This window comes from Sceloporus undulatus, chromosome 6 (assembly GCF_019175285.1).
Source record: "Sceloporus undulatus isolate JIND9_A2432 ecotype Alabama chromosome 6, SceUnd_v1.1, whole genome shotgun sequence".
Classification (NCBI taxonomy): Eukaryota; Metazoa; Chordata; class Lepidosauria; order Squamata; family Phrynosomatidae; genus Sceloporus; species Sceloporus undulatus.
Window position 1 is genome coordinate 149,245,824 of NC_056527.1, and position 24,706 is coordinate 149,270,529.

Sequence of the window (24,706 nt, forward strand, 5' to 3'; positions counted from 1 at the left end):
CAAAGTCCTAGTCCAATACTCAAACCTCTGCATCACACTGGCTGTCTAGTGGAAGGCACCCTATTGGAAAGATCGTCTTAGAAAAAGTAATGTAGATCATGAGTCCTGGTTGTGAAAGAAATCCTATTCTAAGCCCTTATGATGTTCTTATTATAATATATTGCTGTTGAAGGAATTAATGAACTCCATGTAACAACTGTGCAACATTTTGCCCTGTTTATTCATAGTTCAATACATGCTGTTAGTGGTTAAATTTAGCATTTACAACATAGCAGGTTTTTTCATGCTTTATTTTTCTTTAACTGTGTATCATTCCATGTCTTTCTCCTTTCAATCTGTGTTTTTCAGTAAATGACACAAGAAGGAAACAGAAAGTTCTAGGTCCAAATCAAAAACTCAAGTTTAATCCAACAGAACTAATCATTTACTGTAAAGACTTCCGTATTGTCCGGTTTCGTTTTGATGAAGCAGGACCAGAAAGTGCAAAAAAGGTACTTCTACAGGTGCTAAAAGTTTGGTTTTGTTTTTGCCTTGAATGCCTGCTTGTTTGTGTTTTAACAAACTTTGATAGCCCACCTTTGTACCAAAAAAGTTACTTGAAGTAGCTGAAGGTATTAATAATTGTGAAAACAAACCCGCTTAAAAGATCTTGTGGTTGTTTGTTTTAATGGAAATAGTTGCTGTAGGATGATTCTGAAGAGTTTCTTCAGGTCATTTGTGGGCCCATGCATCTGAAATAGGTGTGAAGCCATATGAACAAGTTGTATAATAAGGATGAAGGGAGGGAGTCAGTTAGTGTTGATGCGCCAAAGCTAGAACTCTGCTTATCAAAGGTAGGAAAACACGGAGCACTGCAAAGCTCTGAAAGATCTGGACCACTTTGCCTAGCTCTTTGAAACCCAGTAGGTTTCCATGGCTGAGTTCTCCCAAGATTGTAGTCCAGCACTCAAACCACTACACCACATTGCCTCTCTTGTACATGTGTCTCATTCCATGTCCTGGCGCTTGTGGCCCTGCTTGTACCCCTTTGAGAGCCAAGAGATTGACAGATCAGGTACTCTGATAGTTCATTTTAAATCTCCTGAAACTGGAATCAGATTGTGTGTATAAACAGGCAAGATTTTGTTGTCATTAGAAATGGAAACTGTTAGTTAGATCCATGCTGACAGTGGCTCTCCTTGAGCCCAATGGTACTCAGAGCGGTAGGACATGAAAATTCACACGTAGCTCCTGGAAAGTTGGAGTCAGGAGTTTTCTCTGGCAGATGCTTAGCATTCTCCACTTGTTTAAAAAGCTGCTGGATGAATGTTTGGGCTTGGTCAAAGAGAGAACAAGAAGCCCATTCAGTGTGGCAGATACGAATATATATGCCCTCTCTAGTTTTAACTTTCTCATGCACTGTACATTGGAAAAGACTTGGACTGGACGTATTTTCTTCCAGGTGGAAACTGTAAATATCTAGCATCCTGAAAAGGAGGCATGAGCTGAGTCAATATAGTCTTGAAGGTGCTGTCTTGTTTCACACCCCAAAATAGGTCGCTTTTATTTAAAAATGATGATACGAAATGCTTAAAATATCAAACACAGTCATGAGGTGCAGGAACAAGAAAGACTTTTGAATGCTCTTTTGGCACTAACACACCATGCTGCCTGTGTGGCACATTGTATTCATGTGAGCAGGTTTTGCAAATGAAGCATGTGGCTTGGAGAGGACTCCTGTGTGTTTCAGTGTTTTGCCAGGGATTATTAGCAGTCAAATGGAGCATGTCCAATATCATAAGGACAATACCATAGGCTTCCTTCCATAGCAGTTCTGTTCTCTGCTTCAACTGTAATGGGGTTATTGTATCATCTCTATATGGTTAATGTACCCAGACTTACAAGCTTATTTTCAACCCCAGTCTCAGATTCTTGTTATGAGAACTGTGCTGTTTTTTCTTTAGCCATCTCAAGGGAGAGAATTTGCACAAAAGAGAAAAGGAAGGGGAATAAGCACACTGCCAATATTCTAGCTATGCCGAAGGGATCGGTAATGTTACACCTGTGCCAGAGGAGTCTGTGTCTTCCTACGTTACCTTTTCTTAACAAAAAGCAGGAGAATGATCCTAGGGGTGGTGCACATGTAGTTCATCTTACTACTATTCTGTTTTTGGTTGGGTTTGAACACACTTTCTTGCTTAGCAACAGATTGCCCTGGGCTTTTTTATGCTTTCTGTGCTTGGTATTTCCCTCCAAGCATGATGCTTGAAATCCTTCCCTGTTTCCACCTGAAAGAGGAAGAAGCCCTTCAGCTCTTCTCTTTTGCAAAAAAGAATCCCCACTGAGTTGCTGGAGCTATTTACACAGGAATGCTCCGGCCATCTGACTACTTTTGTTACTGCCAGCCTTCCTTAACCTTCTCCCTTTTCTGTTCACACTGGTGTGGAAATAGGGTCATGCTACTAATTTTGGGGAGACAAAACCAAAAAGGTAGGAGTGTAACGGTGCCAGTGGTTTCTTCATCTCCTCTGCAGTGTGCAACACTGGGATCCCTAGCACTTGTTGCCCAAATGGAATTAATGTTCCCCATCCCATTCATCCCTGTGAGAATATGTGGAATTGCTGACAGTAGATTTTCTAATCTTGTGCCCTTACTGTTAAAACCGCTGTGCCTGGCAATATATTCTCTGCACATAAAAGAGAACAAGGAACTGTGTTGGCAGCACATATTTTGCAATCCTGACCCACCCCTCTCCCTCTCCATACCCTTTATTCAAAAAGTAAGTTCAGCATATTTTCAGGAAGACTTATGTTGTATTTGATAGCAAGCTCTTGTGATGTGTATGTGTGCATATATATATTTAAAGTCTATTGTCATGCTTAACCAGAGGTATTATCCCACAACCCTGATGAACTGAGAAGCTTCCAGCCCCAGTGAAGAATCCTGATGTTTTTAAGTTGCAAATGAGAAACCTGTGACCTCTCAGTTTTGTCCCATCGGTTCCAATGAGTGTTGCCAGTAATGAGGGATAATAGGAGTTGGAGTTTGACAAGATCTGAAGGTCCATAGGCCTTGAACAGGTCTTTAACTGTTTTTAGATATCTGAAGGGATGTCATGTAGAAGATGGAGTGAGCTTGTTTTCTGCTGCTTCAGAAATGAGAATACAAACCTGTGGACTGTAATGACAAGAGAAGGGGAAACTTTTGTGACTTTAAGAGCTGTTCAGCAGGAGAACAGATTGTCTCAGAAGGTGGTAGGCCCTCAATGGAGGTTTCAGAGGATGGCAAAGGACTCTCCTTTTTTGGAAGTCTTTAAACAGAGTTCATTGGACATCTCCCAGGTATATTGCAGTTGTGATTTCTTTGTGGCCTCCCCTTGTTCTAAGATTCTGTGGCTCTATGAGGTGCATCACCTCTGATATACATCTACCTGAGTCATCTATGTGCATTGCATGTGCAATGAGCTTGAATAATGAGCTGGTGGGTAAATGTGAGAATGTTGAGCTCTGCCTTGTTCAAGTTCATTTTTCAGCTGTTTTTGCTGTCAAACTAGATCTGAAAAGTCCAAAGAAAGACCAGTCAGGTGGGTGTGGGAGGAAGTCAAGGGAGGGGAAGTGGAGTGTAAGCAGAGGCCATGGAAGAATTTAGTCAGCAACTTTGGAGGAAATGATATATTTTTAAGTAGAAATCAAAAGCAACACTTTTCTTTTGAAACTGGAGGAGATCCTTCGGATGATTCGATGGGATAGCGAAGAATTATGAACTTTGGCAAGGATTAATTGTTAGTAAAATCAGATATGTTTTTGAGTTTCTCTTTATCCCCTGGGGGTTTTAGTTTTCCTCTGTGTGTGCTTGGATTTCTCTTTAAAGAGAAAGTTTATTCAAGAGCTCAGTGCATATGTTGACCTCCATCCGACACAAGAGACTGCAATGTTTGTGACTGTGGCTGCTTCCTCAGCGGTTTGTCTGACAAAACTGTACCTGCCCCAAGCAAGGTACTCTTTAAAGAAAGAGCACATGTTGCACGAGGTGGTGTTGCTCTCCTTGCTTTCTTGACTGTGAGTCTAGTCACAGTTTATTGACATTGCAACAAGGTGGTGGCACGTGTGCATCTGTGTGTGCAAGAGAGAGAGAGAGAAACAAGGCTCGGCTTTGCATTTGCTCCCCTCTTAATATGACAACAGGAATAGAAAGTTGGGGCAGCTGAGCTTGTAAGACACTGGGCATCTTACAAAATTTGCTCTTTGCCCACTAAGTAGTTCTGGGGTGCATTCGAGTGAGGAATTATTAATTAAAGAAATGTTTTCTCCCAGCAGACGGGGGAAAAACTGACCTTTCTCCTTTTCTGTGGCATTCCTCGTACTTCAAGGCATTTGCAATCTGACATTAAGAAATTGCTTCCCTTAAAATCCTTGACAATAGCCCTAGTGTGTACACTTGCACTCTAAGGCGTAAGCAGCAAACAAATCAGCCTTTTAGTAGGGAAGCAAATCAAGTTTGAAGGCATCCATTAGCTTCTCTTAGACGTTCCACGTGACGGTTATTTTCAATCGAATGTTGGCTTCCAAGGGTTGTTTCTGATGTTCCATTTGTGTTTCTCACAAAAGCAAGGAAGGAAGTGAGGAGAAAATGCACAGCATGTCTAGTAACAGCACCAGGCAATAGCGTTCCAGCCTTAATGGAAATGGTGGGAATCTATGTACATTAGGACTTTTCAGTGTGACAGGTTGAAATATGTGAAACACTTATTTTTTAAAAAATCAGCAGAAATCTCTTTTCCTGGTGGTTGAAAAAAGGAAATTAACATTTTGGACAAATAATTTAAAAAAAAAACCCACCCAACAGCATGTCTGTGCAACACATTCTTTCAGAATGAGTGAAGTATTAGTCATATTAAAAGAGTATTGCTAATACCAATTCACCTTGCTGCAAATATTTTACATCTAAGATTGAAGGACATTAATGTTGGCATCGCTATTGCATCTAACTAGATTACCGATCCCCCTCCCCCAAAAAATGCTTCCTAAGACTCTATGTTGCCACAGTGCTTGACATTGTAATAGCATAAAGGGCATCTTTGGGGTATCTGATCTAGGAGAATGATTTTGAAGTGCCTGGCATTTTGCTCTCGGCGTGTGATGGCAGTGCCTTTGTGCACAACACAGCCTCCAATGTCTCTTTCTTCCCATTTCCTCAGACTCTTCCATTTTCTTTATGAGTACTGAAACATCTCAGAACAAAAGTGCACAGCTGAATAACGTGCAAGAATTTAAGTTTGTTCCTGTTCCTGGGAGTGGGCAGCTGTAAAAGTCCAAAAAGCTGCATTAGCCTCAAGGAGATGGGGGGTGGGCTTCACCACAACTAACAAACACACATTTTTGTCCCCAAATACCTTCTAGAGAACATAGAGGGCATTTTAATTTTTTTATATCCACAGGCCACAAAAGCAGCCCTAAGGGTCCAAACTTTGCCCATACCTGTAGTAAAAAGTCATGGGAGCCAGTTTGCTCACCATAAATCTTTTTGTTTCTGTGTTCTCATTCAGGTGTGCCTTGCGATAGCTCATTATTCCCAGCCAGCAGATCTCCAGCTCCTCTTTGCGTTTGAATATGTGAGCAAGAAGTACAATAATCCAGGTAATGAAGATATTCATATGTCTGTGTGAAGAGACATTATAAGATGTATTATATTGTTTTAGATGGTACCAGAATGTTTTACTGTGCGTTTATATGCCTCGACTTAACAAGGTACATACTATTTTTAAATACTTCTGTGTTCATCGGAGTAATAAAAACTTGTGCAGAAAGTATTTGAGACCTCTTAACGCTAGTCTCGGTCCCTTAAATCCCTTCTGTTTAATGTGCCTTGGTTTGCTAGGAAGGCAGATAAGCCCCCCTCGCTTCAAGTTTGTTCTCCTGCCCTTCTCTGGGCAGTAAGTCTCTCTTCTGGTGGCATTGCAGGAGGATTTGTACCACTGGGGACACCATTCCTCCTTTTCCTAGAGGCTTGCTAGGCAGTCCAAGCTTTTCCCACTCAGATGCTGCTGAGCTGGAGCGCATCCTCTCTGCTCAAGCTCAGTTCTCCAACTGAACCTTGTCAGTTAGGTAAGCTTGCAAAAGATGCCTTTGGCACTTGATTTCTTTAGCATAATGATATTGGATCTCCTAGACTGGAACATTTTCTGAAGGCATTTTGATTTGTTATTGACCTTTGGAAGTAAAGCAACATGGCCTCTGTATAGCCAGGCCTTAGTGCCCTGGCAGAATATTCCCAGGTTCCAATCCTCAGAGCCTCCAAGCAGAACTAGAAAAGAGCCCAGTCTGAAACCCTGGGGACCTATAGCTGCCAATCAGAGTTGACAATACTGCTCCAAATGGACTGAAGGTCTCTCTCAATATAAGATAGCTTCATAAGTTCCTCTCTGTCAAGATTATAATGAAACTATGAAGACATCGGCGCATCTTTTTCAGTCTCAAAAGACACTTAGGTAGTTTTGGATCATGGTCTAAATGTTTCTTTTGTATGGAGTGGGGAGTGCTTTTTACATGGTAATATGTTCAGCCTCACTTTAGAATACATTTGCAGCCCTGTTCATTATGGACCTCTGCCCCATTTCCATGAGTAGACAATTTGAGTAGAGCAAGCCATTGAAGGTTCACTATTGGAAACCATCTTAAGAGAGAAACAATTGAGAAAGGAATATGGCAGTTCAGAATTCAGTAGGTAGCTTTGTATTTGGTATACTGGAATCAGATGCCTAAGCCCACCAGTCTCTGAGAGCATTACATTTATCCTTACAGCTCCTGTAAAGTATAGTAGCAGATGAAAATACATCAGTACATGGTACTGGCATTTCAAGTCTGTGTTTGTTAGAATATAGCTAGACACAGAAGGGAATATAACCCATCTGTTTTTGTGGGGACTAGCAAAGATGGACTTGGAAGATTACGAACTTGTTTATGTAAGCTAGGGGTGGACAGAGTGAATCTCACAGCCCACATGCAGGCCTCCAACCCCCTCATCTGTTAAAAGTTAAATAGTGACATTGCTGTTTTGAGAAGGACTGCAGAGGAAAACAGAGGTATTTGGGTTTGCTGTGTAGGGGGCTACAATTTCGGAGTGGGGAATGGCCCCTGCCTCCCATGAAGTCATTCTTCCCCCAGCGTAAACTAAAATCAGAATTGGTAATTCCACATGCTTCTTTGTAAATGTTTGTTTTCTGCATTTCTGTGGTACAATTTAGATTTTAAAAACACTCTTTTTCTTCTAGCCAAAAAGGTGAATGGGTTAGACCCTGGAGGAGGTGGCGGTGGCCAGCAAACCCCATTATTTGAAACATACTCAGACTGGGATAGAGAGATCAAGAGAACTGGTGCATCAGAATGGCGCGTGTGTTCAGTCAATGAAGGCTATATGATATCTACCTGGTGAGTTTGCTCTTTTGTCCATGGGGGGAGGTCCATTGCGATTAGAAGGGTCAGAATAAATATGGCATGTCCATAGTTTTCTCATCTGGTAAACTGGCAAAACCCAGATGTTTTCAGGAGTTGAACATTTGTTCACAGGGCAGCTGAAGTGAGGCAGACATTTCACTTTTTAAAGAGGTGCTAATTCTAAATTACTCTGAATTTTATCTTAAAGATACCTGCCATTCTTTTCCCCTCCATGATGGGAGGAGAACACCAAAGCTTGTCTGAAATGTTGTCTTTGACTTCAGAAACTGCAAAGCTATTTTGAAAAGACACTCCTTAAAAAAGCTCTCATGTATCTTTCCTGTCTTGTCCCCAAGTCTTCCAGAATACTTCGTGGTGCCATCATCTTTGGCAGATCAAGATCTCAAGCTCTATTCCTATTCCTTCACTGGGAGACGGATGCCAGTAAGTGTGAAAATAATATCGATAGCTGGGGATGTAATTCTTTTGTTTTCTCAAAAGAAGCAGTATGTGACTTTAGTATTTTTCTTCCTGCTACAAGGAAGCACGGATTTCAAAGATATTCACAATCATGACTTTATTCTGTGCAAAATACACATGTGGGAATTTTCTGCACAGGAAACAGGGTTTTTGTTTGTTTGTTTGTTTGTTTTTGCACAGAAGATATTTCTCTGCAGAAAATGCTGTTGCTGGTGATTTATTCTTTGCAGAATTCACATACGGATGTTTTATTTTCCTCAACTTTATTTGAATGATATATTCTTTGCTAAAAACCCACTAATTACAAGTTCTGTGCACAATAATTCCTGAACTATAAAGATTTTTTTCAGTCCAGGATTCTTCTCCTCACAGGTGCTAGACACTCAAGACACACATTTTTAAAAACCATATTTTAGATACTGTCATTTATTCTTGGCATGTCTATTGATAACTACTATTCTGTGACTCCTGGAGTAGTACAGTGGAACAGATCTGTAGGTTTCAGCAAGAAATCTCACCTCAAAAAGATGGCATGTATATAAATGAACTCAGGGCAGTCATGGCTTCCCTGATTGAACCAATCCTTTTGTAATGTGGTCTTTCTCTTTTGCTATTGATTCTGCTTTTCAGAGTGTTAGCATTTTTTTCCAGTCATATTACCATATATACTCAACTATAAGTCGAGAAATTTATGCCCAATATTGACCCTAAAATCTGGGGTCAAGTTATACATGGGTCAATACAGTTACCATGGCTTGAGATCGACTGGAGGACAGTTAACAACAACAACAACAACAACAAACAGTAATAATGCTCATAAAGCTCCTTTAAAAAGTAGCCCTGATGTCCCACTCTCTGTGCCTCGGCAGTGCTTGCTGAAAGAGCTGTGAGACCAGTGTGAGTGTGCATGGAGTGATTCCCTTCTCAATCCTATCTCCAAACTTTTCTTTCTCCTCTTTGCATTTCTCCATTTTCCCTCCGTTTGCAAGCTGATCTCCAAACCTTGCCTCCTCTTTGCATTTCTCCATTTTCCCTCCGTTTGCAAGCTGATCTCCAAACCTTTGCTTCTCCTCCTCCTCCTTGCATTTCCTGTGAAAACCAAGCTTCTCTTTTCCCCCCTCCACTTCCACTTTGAAGCCAACTTTAAAACTGTCTCCTAAATTCTGCCCTCGACTTATCCACGGGGTATATCAAAATCCAAGATTTTAATCCTAAAACCTTCCTTCGACTTATACATGAGGTCGACTTGTACACGAGTATATACGGTATGTCCAAAGTACAATAACCCCATTTTAGCCTTCTTTGGCTTAGGGTTGATTTGCTCTGAGTTCAGGATTGATATGCTTGGAGGCTTTCTGGCTGCACAAGATAGCAGCAGAACACTTCAAATACATCGTTCTTCTTGCTTTTCTTCACTGCTTAGCTTTCACCCCACACAGAACTCTGAAATACTATGGCATGACAATCCTGACTTTGGCGCGTTCCAGATGGGCCCTGTTGGGCGCCGTTGTTACATGTGAGGGGCGGCGCTTCCTGACGCGCCTTGCCCCTCGTACGTAATGAGGGCATCAAAATGGCGGCGCCCTATTCAGATGGGCATCACCATTTATGGTGTGACGGCCGCCTAGCGTCCGCACGTCTCAGCACCCTTGTGACGCCGCTTTTTGCGGGTTCTTCTTGCTGCGCGGGGGAACCGCGCGGTTTGTCCACTGCGGTTCCCTCGTGCAGCAAACATGGGTGCCAGCAGACCGCCCTTTTGGATGGTCTGTAAAGCGCCTTTATTATTTAATGATATTTCTTTACAGTTGAGGATCTGCTCTAGTTTCTTTTTTAGTTGCTTTTCAAGTTCTTAGCCTTGTTAAGGTTCTTGAGTGCAGTTCTCAAGTCTTTTATGCAACATGTACTTTCTCTTTAAAACATGCCTTGCTCTCCTTCTAGATGTGGTGCTGGAATCATCCCAATGGAAGTGCCCTTGTGAGGATGGCCAACATAAAGGATTCTTTGCAGCAGAGAAAAATAGACCAGCGGTAAAGAATGTTATTGTTCTTTGAGGTCTCTGTGACTCCCATATGGGTTGGATTTAGCCAGTGTTAATGATGCTGCATTCTGGTTTGGCCAGAGGATGATGGGAGTTGTAGTCAACCACATCTCCAGCATGCTGGGTTGGGGAAGGTGGATGTGACTTATAATAATATATAATACATTTGAAGTGGCTGCTAATGCAGTTTTTTGTGTCATTCAGTCTCAACAGAAGTTGCATAGACAACTTTAAAAACCTTATTAGGAGTTATTCATACTCTTCCTTCAAAATCAAAAGATACTGAGAATTCTTTATATTACATAAATGGTGTTTCCATAAAGATGCTTCACTTTCACTTCAGCCGTGATTCATAACCCTGGATTCTGATCTTGATTTGAGGGGGGGGATGTTGAAATACTTAGTGAGGAGCCAGCTGGTGAGGATGGATGATGAGGCAGAGTTCTTTGCCATGTTTGCTACTTATTTTAGACCAAAGTAAGTTTCTCGGTTAAAGAAGTGCGATTTCTATCACTTTTATCGCTGCTAGGATTTGCAATGCAATCACCAGAAGCCATCCACAGAGAAGCGATGTTTACAAGTCTGACTTGGACAAAGGTTTGCCGAATATCCAAGAAATCCAGTCTGCCTTTCTCAAACTCAAGCAATTATGTGTGAATGGTACGTCCTTCAAACCTGTTTGACTGCTCATCTGTGAAGGAATGAATGCACGTAGTTTAAGTGGGTCATGATACAGATACAGAAAGGGTGGTCAAGATCCTTGTAGCTATGATACATAGCTGTGACACATCTCCCATCCTATGCCTCCCAAATCACCTTTTCTCAGCTTCAACCCCCAACATGACAATTTCAAGGCTGGGGGTGGGGGAAGCAGTAGAGCAACATGTCTGGCTGTCTTCCTATAGCTGGAAGCATAGCGACAGGCATCCTCCAGAGGTCCCTGCAGATGATATCACTATTCATACGACTATAAGAAGAAAGCTGAACTCTTATCTGTCCCACTCCCCACAGCCCAAAAAATGGGCATGTGGTGTGTGGGGGGGGGCAGGTAGATAATCAGCCAAGAAAATGTGGGTTGGAGACGTCAGTCATTGCACGGTCTATAGAAAATTCCAACCTCCACATAGGGAGGAATGTGGATGGATGGTTAGATAAATAGATATGAAGATTTTAGTCCTATTCTTTTAAAATGCCTGTTCTTTCTGATTGCAGAACCTTTTGAAGAAACAGAGGAGAAATGGTTGTCCTTGTTGGATAATTCACGGTGGCTAGAGTATGTGAGGTACGTCCAGAAACAGTAATTAAAAGAGAGAGAGAGTGGATTGTCTTGAGTCATAGATGTATTATAAAATGTAATTCTGGGTCCTGAGACTTGAAGGAGAGGTACTTAGGGGGATTTTTTGTACATACATTTAACTGAAAACACAAGACGTGAGCATGTGGTATTCTCAAGCTGGAGTGATCAACTTCACTAAATATTAGTGTGTGCTCAATATTAATGGTGGTTTCATTCTGGACCCGTTGACCAATTTGGCCACTTATCTTGGGGACTGAATGACTTATTAAGTATTAAACCATTTTAAATATATGCAAGTCACTCAGTATTTTGGGGTTGTTTTATTTTATTTTATTTTGTCTCTTTGGTGCAGACTCTTCTTGAAGCATTCTGCAGAACTTGTGTACATGTTGGATAGTAAGCATGTTTCAGTAGTTTTACAAGGTAAGCCCCTTGAGTTTGGGTTTTTGAAAAAACATGTTGAAATTGCTGCAGACATTAAGCCACCATAATTAGGCATCTAAAGCCATTACAGCTACTTAACTTGACATCCTGACACCATGATTAAACTGAACTCATCCATTTCTTTCCCACGTATTTATCCCTGAGGTGTAGCATAAACAGAGCTCTTCTCACCCAGCTTCTCACATGTGCTTTTCTGAGACATAGATCTATGCATAATGACAGTTTGATTGCCATATAAATGATGCTTATAATTAGATGTGGAGGTGCTGTAAAATGGATCTCAATAGGCACAATAAAATACAAGTTCCTCTGTGGGAGTGTGCGCACACACCTAGTCATGTGCTGACATGGCGACGCTGTGAATTTCACTTTTTTTGAAGGCAAGTAAGAGGTGGTTCGTGATCGCTTTCATCTGAAATATTCATTGGCATTCATTGGCAGTCTCTCATCCAAGTACTAACTAGGCCTGACACCACTTAGCTTCCAAGATCAGACAGGATCTGGTGCCTTAAGGGTACTATGCATTAATCTCTCAACTATCTCCGTAATTTCTCTCCTCTTTTGATGACAAAGAAAAACAAAGAGGCGTTTTCTTTCCTGGTACAAACAGAAGAGAAATACAAATCACTTCCCTTTCTGCTTTTGTAGTCTTCAAGCAGTCCCCTAAAACTTATCTAGTGTATTTGAATGTCCAGCACTTTTCTTCTTGAGACATGCAGCTCCTTCTTTCTCTTCCGCCCCAAAGCACCAAGAATGGAATTGATCATTGTTGCTGTTCACTGCTGGTTCCTTACATACTATCTGGTGTTGTTTGTTGAGTAGCAGGAATTGAGAGGCAGCCCCTTAAAAAGAATCTTCTAATATAGCAGTAACCTTTCCATTACATGTGAGGTAGTGCTATGTTTCCGTAGAGAAAAAGGAGACTGTATTCAAAATGTAACACGTAGAAGGAGAAACAGGATTTGGGCTCTCATTGCAAGAACCTATACATGACCAGTTTCTTCACAAAGCATTACCATCACCTCCCTGTTCAAGTCAAGTTTCCACCTTCCTTGTCATGTCCTTTAGCTCAGCTGTCTTGTCTGTAATTGTCCCATAATTAAAACAGTTTCTTTTTTATGGCCTCTGTGACTCACACATATGAAACTATAGCCTTATTTTTTTAAAAAAGAGTAGCAAAACAGAGCAGCAAGGCTTGTGAAAAAATGTCCATTAAATAAAAACAGTCATTTTGCTCTAAAGGAGACGTGAGGGTTGCATACTGAGATGGAGCCAGGTATCGCTAGCTTTTACCATGCAAAATTGGATTCACATAGCTGGTGTCTGTGTGTGTGTGTGTGTTAAAGAGCCAGCCATTTTAAAATGGAACAAAATCTCTCCTTTTTATTTATTTTATTTTATTTATTTACGGTATTTATAAGAATGATATATGTAGCTGTAGAACAGGATATTGGCTGGATGATGTATGAACACAGGAGCTTATAGTTAGCGAAGTGTGTGTGTACTTCATTCGTTCGTGCTGAACAGTGTCGGATGAATAAAAATTCCCAACATTAAATTGCAAATCTTTTACCACTTTCTCCTTACTTCTTTTACTATATTCCTGCCAATCCTTCACCACAGAAGAGGAAGGGAGAGACTTGAGCTGCTGCGTGGCTTCCCTCGTTCAAGTGATGCTGGATCCATATTTTCGGACCATTGTTGGATTTCAAAGCCTGGTTCAGAAGGAGTGGGTCATGGCAGGATATCCATTCCTGGATAGGTGTAACCACCTGAAGAAATCTGACAGAGAGGTAATCGGCTGCAAGAATATGCCTGACCAGACAGAAGTAGTAGCTAGTACTTAAAATATAAATATATACCATAAATGTAGAAGGAATAAAGTAGAAGTGGAACTTAAACAGAAGTATGATATGGAAGTGGGAGCAGTCAAAGAAGAAAAAGTGGAAGTGGAACTAATCTTAGCTTTATGTGATCTTCAAGCAAGACGAGCAAGGGGAAAAAACTGAGCCTAAAGCATACTGTGGCATCAACCCAACTTCCCCTCAGTGTAGTGTAAATATCCACATGCAGATCTATGCTACAGTGAGCCAGATACCCTCCATCAATTTACTGTAAAGCCCTACAAGCTGCCCCACATGGACCTCTCCATGCTTTGCAGCAATCAGGCAGGATCTGGCTACTTCCCTGATCACAGAAGCTCTGGGACCCCCAGAAGCTTCCTTACAGATCTCAGCACTGATGCCATCCTTGTGTGCTTGGCTATGGGGAGGTAGCCAGCCAGACGCGTCTGTAGTCCTGCTTCCTCTTTGCAAAGCACGGAATAGCTGTGTTGGGCATCTCTAAGGACCTTACATGAAGATTTGGGCATTACAGAGAGAGGAAAGGAAAACCAACCAACCAAAAAAGGGCAGCCACATGTGTAAGGGACACTCATGAATGCAGATGTCCCTAATTGAAATCTGGCCTATGTGTACATTGGATCAAAGGTTTACTGTTGGTTGACTTTTAAAAAAAAAAACAGCTTGAGATCTTGGCAAGATCTGAATTGTGTTCTTTGATTTAATTAGTACACATTGTATTCAGTTTCAGGACACATAGAGTGTGTATATCCCTTTTGTTGCCTGGATTTGGCTTCGGATTCTTAAATAGTTGAAAAGTCAGGAGAGAGTGTGATAGGATTTGTAAGGTATTGACAACCCATAGATTGGTGCTGTTAAACTGCTTTCTCAGGTGAGAGGTAAAGCATGTAGAGTATATACAGTATATTTCAATATATTGCACGGTTTCCCTGTATATAACACTTTTTGATGCTGTGCTATGCTATATACTATTTCATGGCCAAAATAATTTGGTATATCTTTATAATTTGTATTTGTCAAATGTCTATCCATTACCCCCTCCTCTTCCCAACCCCTTTTTCAGTCACCCTTGTTCTTGCTGTTCCTGGACTGTATCTGGCAACTGCTGGAGCAGTACCCATCCGCCTTTGAGTTCTCTGAAGCTTACTTGACGATACTGTATGACAGTACGCGGATCTCGTTGTTCGGCACCTTCCTCTTCAACTCTCCACATCAGAGAGTAAAGCAGAGCACGGTGGGTGAGAAAAAATGTCTGGCCTCAAGTCCCAGCTCAAACAAAGTTGGGAGGGTCCCATCATGGTACATCATCTCACCACTGGGCAAACAGATTGACTTTTCCAACACCTGAAGCTGATCTAACTTGGATCTCAGAGTTATAAAAAGGAGCAGTTAGTATGTTAATTTTTAAAATTTGAGCTATATCTATTTGTGATTTGCATAATTAGTCAAGATCCTGCATTGGGAGACATACAAATTTCCACACAGGTGGAATTACAATGCACCTCTCCCTCTCCCCTCCATACTACCCCCTTAGCTGCTACAGCCCCCTCAGCACAGCCATTAGTAAATCTTGAACGGGGCAGAGAAACTTCCTGGTATGTTCCTATAGCTTGGAAGTCCTGGAGAATGCTTTACATCCAACTATACGAACATAATTGAATGCTTCTTCCCTCCCATGCAAGAGGTAAAAGTTGGGTTGTCAAAGGTATGAGTTTGGTTATTGCACAGTCAGTAGATGATTCCACCACTCGCAACAACTGAATATGTGAGGCAGATGTAAGATGTTGAACTTGTATCCATGTATCTGAGTAACAGGATGCCCACCAATATTTCTAAGCAAAGTCTTAACAGCGTGGCCAGTGTCACCTGTCAAGGCCACATTCTACTTAAGTTTGTTGTTATTTGCCTTCAAGTCGTTTGGATACTATCATATTTTTATATTGGAAAATCTTAAGTGGTAAATTTCAGACAGACTCTGGAGTTGGAGTTTCTTGACATCACGGTGTTTTATACTAGGAGATCTTGAGGAATTGATTGAAGAGTCTCTAGTTCATAGTGGGTTCTCTTAGCAGGGTATATATAACATAGTTCTGGTGGTTTTTCAGAAGATACCAAAGGCTGTTCTACTGCCCCACTTATAATCAATTATTGGTTGGATGTGGAAGACTGCTAAGCCTGATGGTTAAGAATTAATCCAGATATAAATATTTAGGCAATGAAAGGTTGTTAAACATGTTTACTCCTCTCTTTAAAAGACTGGGATTGTCTCTTTTGGGAGTAATGCTCTAAATCAGAATGTGTATGTTAGTGTAGCAACTGATGAAAGATTTAGAAAGCTGGAGGGATACAATTTAAATGCCAGTTGCTACTTCTACTTATTATTATTATTATTATTATTATTATTACATACCCTTTGCTTGCAAAACAAGGCTGGCTTCAGTTTGGATGGAAGACTGGGTTGGGAGAAGCCAGTTGGAAAAAGCAATGGCCAAATAAACTGGCCCTTTGGATATACTTGCATACCATGTCTTGCTGCTTGGCTTCTGTTTTGGCATCTCAGTCCCCTAATGAGATGGGGAAACATTGTTTTAAAGGCAGGGTTTTTGCCTTTTGTTTCTTGCTGTTGAAACAATCTGGTGTTTCCTTCTCTTAGGAGTTTGCTATAAGCAAAAACATCCAGCTTGGCGATGAGAAAGGCCTGAAATTTCCTTCTGTTTGGGACTGGTCTCTTCAGCACACAGCCAGGGACCGCATGCTGTTTCACAACCCCTGGTACATTGGAAAGAGTGCACCTTGTGTACACAACGGGGCTGTGAAATCCTTTAAGCGGACAAAGGTAAGAACTAGGTGATGAAGGCAAGGCACAATGTTGCAGTTCTGCTCTGAAGAAGGTGATTCTTTGTCCTAAGACTTCTGCATTTGCAGTGCGCTGTTCAGCATAGCCATGGCCTGTTACTAACTGAGTCCAGCTACTGCTTTGGCTTTTGAAGTAAGCAACTGAAGGGAACAAGCAGTCTCCTTCAGAAATCTCTGACCTTACAACAGTGTGTTTCCTGTCTGCTCATTTAAGAGATATTGCAGGGCATTTTCTTTGTGAGCCGCACTTGAACAATTTATTCTTCAGTAGATTCTGAGATTTGAGCTGGAATCCTGTTGGTTATTATCAATGGGAGTAGACCCACTTCATCCATTGTGAAATGAGGAATCAATCCAAATAATTCAGCAGCCCTACTTTAGTCAGATCTAACAAGATCTAGGCCAGGGTTACCAAGTTACTGAGAGTCATAAAAATAATAATAATGAATATGACTTTGTATTGGATCTGATGCATTTTCACGTTAACACCAATTTTGGGCAAGTAGAACAGAAGTGGATTCAGTTTTTAGCTATGAACAGAATACTTTTTTATAATGGAGTAAGGGTTAAAGAAAGTTGACTAAATGCAGTCAGCACTTGGAGGGTGAACCTGCAGAAGATTGCACCTTAATGTAACTCTCTTCTAAAACTCCTTTCCGTATAGCTACCCTAATAACAAAATCTCAAAAGTATTGATCAGAATAGCACAAGAGGACTCGATTGTTACTAAATCTATGGAACACACCAAATTGGATCTGATAGAAAAGTGAATGTTTGTTTTGTAACTTTAACCCCCAGAAGAACTACAGTTCAACACTCAGAGGTCTCCCTCCATCCCTAAAAAATGGGATAATCAGCGAACAAGACTTTCTTCCAAGAAGAAATTCCCTCATTTTAAAACTGAAGCCAGACTTCCTCCATCACATGGACAACAACACCAGTGGCATGGAACAATATTTCAGAGAGTGGTTTTCCAAGCCGGTTGACTTGCATGGCGTTCTCTTACCCCGCCTCTCTGGAACGCAGATCAAACTCTGGAAACTTTGCTACTTCCGCTGGGTCCCCGAGGCCCAGATCAACAGCGGGGGGTTTATCACAGCTTTCCACAAGATCTCCTTGTTGGCAGATGAAGTAGATGCATTGAACAGGAGCCTACGGCAACAGAACAGTGGCCCACCTTTGCTAACTAACCCTTCCGAACTGGAGCAGAGTCGGATGTACTTCAGAGCGAATGGGCTCAATGATACTTCCGTCACCCCCGAGTTCCTCTCTTCCTCCTTCCCCTTTTCTCCTGCAGGGAATCTTTGCCGACGGAGCATTCTAGGAACGCCACTGAGCAAATTCTTAAGTGGTGCCAAAATCTGGTTGTCCACAGAGACACTGGCCAATGAGGACTGATGGCTTCAGTGCAAGGTGCCAGTGAAGGGACTGAGGACTAGCGCCTTGACACAACACTGCTAACCACAGCACCAGAAGCTCTAATAATTTTATATATTAAGGTTAGCTATGTTTTTGCACAAAGTATTTAAAAGCAAGTGTGTCGTGCTTTCAAATCGCACAACCTTTCCCTCCCCACAGCTGTCCCACCTTATCTTGCCTTTCTTTTCAGCCATTGTTCCTGCTTTCATAATAAGAGTTGTATATCATTCAAGGTTTGTTTCTTCCCAGCCCAGCAAAGTTTGGCTGTGGTGACTAATTGTGTTTTCTTTGTGCTGTGAAGCTCCTTTTTCCACTTGCTGACGGAAGCAAATCTTTCATCAGCTTGCACTGATTGATAGATGAAGACAGATATTGAAGGAGGAAAAGAAAAACAGATTTGCAGGGTCGGATTTGATTGCCCTTATTGGTGCAAATACAGAGATATATGTTTTGACAAGTTACAGATTTATGGCATGATACAGCAGCTAAGGTTAGGCACTTTAAATACCCATTGATTTCCACAGTACTTCTAAAGTATCCCTCTTTCAAAATAAATTAAAATTTAAAAGCTTTTACTCTTGCGAGAGCTGATCTGGGCATGATCTGGTTTAGCCTGTGAATCTGTTTTTTTTATTTCTACCCTCATTTAGGGTCTGAGGCTGCCTTTTAGTTTAAAGCAGGGCTGGGCAATAGTTTTGGTCTATTGGGCCACATTGAGGCCCCAAGAACAATTTCTACACATTTTAAGCCTCTCTCGGCCCTTTTAGGTCCAAGGAAGGCTCCCTCCAATAGGAAACGACCTAAACGTCAATGTCCACAGCACTTTGTGTTGGAAAAGGGTATCTCTCTAGCCTAAAAGAGCTGAGGAGGGAAATGTGGAGAAAATGGCTGCTCCCAACTCCAAGGAAATTGTTACTAATTGTTTTGGGATTTCTTTTTGAATTCCCCCCTCCCCCCAACACATAAAGCATCTTTATGGAAGTACAGGGTGTACTGTTGACGGCTGGGTACTCATATATATTGTCACTTCTTTACTGTGTCTGAGATCAGGTGTGAGCTGTAGGAGTGAACGTTTTCTTAAATCACATGAGTAAATTCCCTCTTTAGCTATGGTTATAAGTGCTTCACTCAATACTTTCATGACCTAGGCTAAAGGGAAACCTAGGTTGTTTTCACTGTGGTTAAATGTGAAGGCGGAATTAGCTGCTGAGGTCTGCAGAGGTAGACGGGGGTTCATTACAATTTGCACAAACCCCAAACCATGCTTGCTGATGGTAGCCTTAGAAGTGCCTTCTGTTCCATTGAAAGCCCCCACCTCATTTTAAAAATATCTCTCCTTCTTGAAAGTCAGTTATTCTCATGTGGTAAGCTAACATTCTACCCAGTAACCCATTTTTCAGATCCCCATTCATAACAATTTTTGGAAATTATCAAAAGCCATTACCATCTGAGCAGCAAAAGAAATGTTGATAGCAGCATGCTAGAGTAGAATCAACTATGAACAGGCATTGATATGTTGCAAAATCAAGATTGTCCTAAAATGTCGTTGGAGTTCTTACTTATGGTTGACAGCCTTTGGGAAATAGTTGGGGGTTTGTGAACTTTTGTGGCCAACCCTATGGGTACTGCAGGCATTTTGGACAACATGGGGAAGTCTCTTTAAGAAAGTTGTTGGGAGTTAGGGAGTACGTTGGCCCACCCAGGAGACCTTGAAGGGTAATAGCAGCCTAAAAAATAATGCTTTCCCCCCAAATGCCCTCTTGCATCTAGTGATGTGAGGATCATTTTCCCCATTAAGTTAGACTCTGGGCAGGCCATAGAAACAGATGCTGAGGGTGGATGAAACCCATAGGCAGCACTTCGCTCATTCTTACTTTAACTGGATGGCCCTGCTGTTATACTGGTGCTACAGTCTCTCATCCTAAACTATTGATGACTCCTGGGTTATGTGATGAATTTCATTGCATCTCACACATATTGCCTTGGACAGTCCTATGAAATCTTTAAATATGGGTAGAGTAGTCAGTTGAAGTTCTAGAGCTGAACTATCCTCAAGGTACCCAGATCCCATCTGATCTTAGAAACTATGCAGGGCCAGCCCTGGTTAGTACTTGGATGGCAGACGGCAAACAAAGACCAGGCGCTGTAAGCTATATTTCAGAGGAATGAACTCTTCCGAGGAGTCCTTGCCTAGGAAAATTCTGTGAAAATCACGAGGGCAGTCTAAGTCGCAAGGCGATTTGAAGGCAAATGTACACACTTAGTAGAAGCATTCCATTTAGACTGGACACTGTCAGTCTTCTTGGGGTTCTTGTGACATGCGCCTGCTACCCAGGAAAGGGACCTGCTTTTGCTCTCTTATCAGTAGGATAATTCCTCCCTCTCTTTCAAAACCTTTGGATGGGAGTTGTGTACACAGCATCCTTTGCATATGTCCTCCTCACCATTGAGCACCTATGTTAAGTACTACCTGAAAACTCTTCTGCCCCCTCCCAATGTTTCCATACTTGCCTCCTGAATCCTTAGCCCACAAAGTGCTAACTGGGGTGACAGGTATCACTGGAAAATATCCAAGTGCTGTCTAACTTGGTGTGATCTATCATGGGTGTTAACCACATGCTTAAGGTATTTCTCTTGTTATAACGTTTAAATTTTGTATGTGTCCAGTCTGTGTCCTGATTTTTCACCTTTTTTTAGAAAAAAACAGTGTTAGGAACTTTACCAAGGTAACTTTCTTTGTGGATCTGCTACTTATGCCTAAAAGTCTTAACTGCATTTCAGATGTAATAATTTTTGCTAACTGATTGAAGGTTGAATGAATATATTTTGCAAAAGTTACTAGGTAAGATGCTGAACTTTTGAAACATGTATTATATATTACCTGAGCAAATGCCTCCCTCTCTCCTTACAGGAGTTGTTGGGGTTTTTTAAACCTTGCATGTTTTGTAGCTGATGACGTTTCTTAGCCTTTCGGTGTTTCAGACCTTTGCCTTTAAGAATAGCTTCCTATCAACTGTCTTTACCAAATGGAGTAGAGTGGATTTATAACTAGAGTGATTTAAGCAAAACTAAGGGGTTAAATTACCAAGCTAATAGGACCCTGAATGAAATAAGTCTTGGCAGGAAAGAAGGCTTGTTAAATTGAATGAAATGTTCTGGCAAAGCAAGAGAACAGCAGAAGTTGAATTTTGGGCATCTAATATCTGGGGGTTTGTGTGTGGAGATTAGTAATATGACGGGTGGTGAAACGGTCCCTTTAATGATAAAATTTTGGAGGGTAGGTAATTAAAAGAAGTGGCAGAGGGCTAGGTGAGTGTTGATTTGCATTCTTTATCCCTGTTCAGACAGTTATGACAGTTATGGTTGTGGTCACTTGGCATGTTGAAGAGCCGTGCTCCTGCAGCCGACTGGCTGCGCTTGTCTCCTGTGGCTAAAGCCTGGGCCTCTCCTGAAGTTGTGCAGCCATCCATCTTGGGAGCTCCAGTATCTGGTCTCATGGTTCCATGAACTTGGTGTGTCTGAAGCTGTTGGGTCTCTGGAGTGGTCCTCTCTGCCTCTTCTGTGCCCTTTTGGGCTGACACCAGGGCAGCTGGGAATTCTCCCCCCTTGCCCTGGGGCTGTAGCTTTGGATCTTTTGCTGTAGGTTCCACTGCAGCCTCGGGTCTCTGGCCCACTCTATTTTGGAGGACAAGGTCTAGCCACTCACCTGGCTGAGTCTGCAAAGCCGAGGACTGTCGTCTTCCTTCTTGGTCTTTGGCTCCGGCCTGTTGGAGCCCCTGGGACTCCTTTTTCCACTCTTGGATGGTTCTCATGAATTCGAGCACTCTGACCCAAACCTGTGAGACGTAAAGCTGTAAGTCTCTTATTTGCCGTAAATTCTTAGCCTCTGCTGAGGCCTCTGGGGTCTGGCCCTCTTCAGCAGCCTTCTGGCCCTGGTTCTACAACTTAAGGGCGAGCCGGTTCTGCCTTGGAGTCACCATAGCTGCCACCCGGCACTTCAGCCCCCTTTCCTTGGGGCTTAGGTCCTCCAAGAAGCTCTCCCTTGCCTGCCTGCTTGTCTTTTCTTCGGCCTGTTCCAGGTGTTCTAAAGTCCTTGCGATCTGCTCCAATCTCAAGGCAAGGACCACACAGCCCTTCTCCAGTTGCTCCTCCATCAGGCAAGTTCCCCAAAAAAGGAAAATTTAGGGGAATAGATATAGGAACCTGGTCTTCTGGGCATCAGATAAGTTAGAACACCACAAGCAGCCTCCTATAAAGGCTGATTCCTGGTAAACTGACAGGCTCCCAATTGCATCCCCCCTCTTGCAACAAAAGACTGTACTGTACTTTGAAAAGGAACAGCTTTATTGAAGAAGTAGATACAATTGAAGCGACTTTTTTGTCAGGAATGAAAATGAGCATTAACATATTGTTTTTATAACCCTATAAAGCAATCCCACCCCATCAAGCAATAAAGCAAAGTAATTGGACATCTCTTTCCCGCACAGGGATGAATCTCCTCCCTGGTGAAGTAATGTCCTCCAGTCCGGGCCCTTGGCAAAGACTCCCAAAACAATTAAACTCTCACGCAACGTTATCTCTCCACTGCACCTGGGACCTTGAGGTATAAACCTTAAGCCACAACAGGACTAATTTATATTAAACCTTAACAGGCCATGTCTTTAAACACAACTGGAAACTTCATCATGCCCCAACACAACATAACAGTATATTAAAAGATAATGAACATATTAACATAACATCAATAGGCACGCTCTATGTTTCAGTTCCCCCTCCCATCACAGAGACCAGTCTCTGCCTTAGAAACCAAGCCTCTTCAGGCAGGGTAACTCCCTTCACATTCCAACCATAACAAGCAATCACATCCTTTAACAGCCAGTCTACCTTTTTCTAGCACTTTCTAAAAACCCATTATAAAGTCTTATCATTTTAACCAACTATCAACTTAATCCTATAATAACTCTTAACAAAACCCTAAACTTATATCCTCATGACAGGAATCCCTAAATGAATACATGCATGAATGAAAGGGATTCATGACAATGTTAAAACTTTGGTCTAGGAAGTACAGGCAGTTACTGAAAGGGCAATAAACTGTCTTGGCCTTCCTAAAAGACCTGGATGGTCACCATCCGCCACCATCGTCTCCCTTTCTTCCGTTTATATGCAATTTGCTCTCCAAAGGTGAGAAGATTGGGCCTCGTCTTCTCTTTAAAACCAGGTACTTTACCTTTATTTATTTATTTTGTTTTTTAATAAGTTTGTTAATAAGTGTAGAAAACAACAGAACTTTATTTTTGTATCTTCTCCATCAACCCCTCCCCCCCCAAATTATCAACAGGTGCTGCTTGGAATGCTTAAGAAAGCCACAGTTATTAAAATGCAACGTAAGGAGATGCTCCTCATGGGGTCCAAGCAGAAATCATCGCCTTTTTAGCTACTACAGAGTGGAAGCTGACTGTTACGTAATTTAACATAGAAGTGCAATTATATTAAATCCTTTGGGTAGGTCACGAACCAAAGAGATGCCACTGGGAAAGTGTGTTTCGCAAAGGCGGAAGGGAGCTGATTTCAGACCTGGTTGTTGTTAGGTTCTCCCCTCCCCTCTTCATCTCCCCATTTTATAGTTTTGGCTGTTAAATTCCCAAAGAAAGGGTATCTGGTGAGAGCCAAACTTGTCTTATACTTATTATATAAGGCAAATTTTGATGGTCACTGAGAACTCTGCTTTTCTAACGGAGTCTTTTTATGGAGTTGGGGAGGGTGAGAAACCCGCTTTTAGTTTGGGATGAAATCCTCAGCCTTGATACCTAACCATTGCCTTACTTGAGCAAAGCAGAACTGGCAGGGAAAAGCACAGCCCTGCCACAGTTGTGAATGTGAAGTAAACCCGATTTAATAAATCAAAACTAAACCCTTTTATGTGACTGTGTGGAACCTTTCTTCTTTCACCTTGCAGCTGCGGGTAGCATTTAACACATACCACAAGCAAAAACAACTGTCTATACACAACTGTAAAGCCTGCTAGATACAGAATGGGCCATTCACAAAATATTTTCAACAAACTTATTTGCTAGAGTATTTGAAATGCTGTAAGAGGACTCAGCAGTGAACACTCTTGGTTCCACACTTAACTCTCTCTGCAGGGCTATGCACAGAATAGAATTGTTATTTTATGAAATCATAAGCATCACTAAATCATAGATCCAAACAGTTTAAAACATCAACAATCTATAAGTCTATCACACATCAAAACTTAATCAAACATACCTAATTAAACGAATCATCAATAATAACATAACAAGCCTAAATAATCTATAACATCTTATAATCATTTATCTTTAAATCTAAACCAACATAGCTAACATGTAAACTCTTATAAAGGTCTATCAAAATCTTAGCCAATAAACAATCAAACAGTAAACTTATAGTCTTATAAAAAGTCTGAAACATCAACCCAGCATTTAAAGAACAAATAGAACTGATTGAAAGTAATCATCAGTATCATCTGAAGACACCATCAATCTTATCAAATGTAAATCACCCATAGTCTGAGTCACAAGTAGCCAAAGGCTCAACACAACTGAAAGTGTCTTTGCAATGAGGAATCAGTTGGGTCTTGCGTCTCACCAATCTCTTTTGAGCAGTCTCGAAGTCTTTGGGTTTAAATTGGTAAACAGCATCTTGAGCCACAGTCATAAAGGCACTCAAGCCTCTCGGCCCCCTTGGGCTGTCATCCCCCCCCCAAAAGACCATGTTTTAGCCAAGCGGCCTGACACTCAAGCTGTTCTTTTTCAGCCAACAGCTGAGAAACTTTTATGGGAGGCTGGTTAGGATTTATTCCTTCTTTTTTAGAAGCAGACACATCAGGCTTATCAACTGGCAAACAAGGAAAGA

At 41.6% G+C, this 24,706-nt stretch overlaps 1 protein-coding gene across 3 annotated transcripts in view; it reads left to right on the top strand.

Moving 5' to 3' along the window:
- Window positions 1–21,996, top strand: part of MTMR10 (myotubularin related protein 10) — a 44,514-nt gene extending 22,518 nt beyond the window's left edge. For 2 of the 3 annotated variants that reach the window (XM_042475547.1, XM_042475549.1), the window contains exons 5-16: window positions 349–503; window positions 5,526–5,616; window positions 7,251–7,407; window positions 7,770–7,857; window positions 9,832–9,920; window positions 10,461–10,591; window positions 11,144–11,213; window positions 11,581–11,651; window positions 13,296–13,465; window positions 14,598–14,768; window positions 16,188–16,370; window positions 17,189–21,996. In XM_042475547.1, coding sequence (XP_042331481.1) covers window positions 349–503; window positions 5,526–5,616; window positions 7,251–7,407; window positions 7,770–7,857; window positions 9,832–9,920; window positions 10,461–10,591; window positions 11,144–11,213; window positions 11,581–11,651; window positions 13,296–13,465; window positions 14,598–14,768; window positions 16,188–16,370; window positions 17,189–17,788 — 1,976 coding nt within the window. In that variant the 3' untranslated portion in view covers window positions 17,789–21,996. The remainder of the gene's footprint in view (window positions 1–348; window positions 504–5,525; window positions 5,617–7,250; window positions 7,408–7,769; window positions 7,858–9,831; window positions 9,921–10,460; window positions 10,592–11,143; window positions 11,214–11,580; window positions 11,652–13,295; window positions 13,466–14,597; window positions 14,769–16,187; window positions 16,371–17,188) is intronic. The other variant, XM_042475548.1, reaches the window with a different exon arrangement.
- The last annotated feature ends 2,710 nt before the right edge of the window (window positions 21,997–24,706 follow it).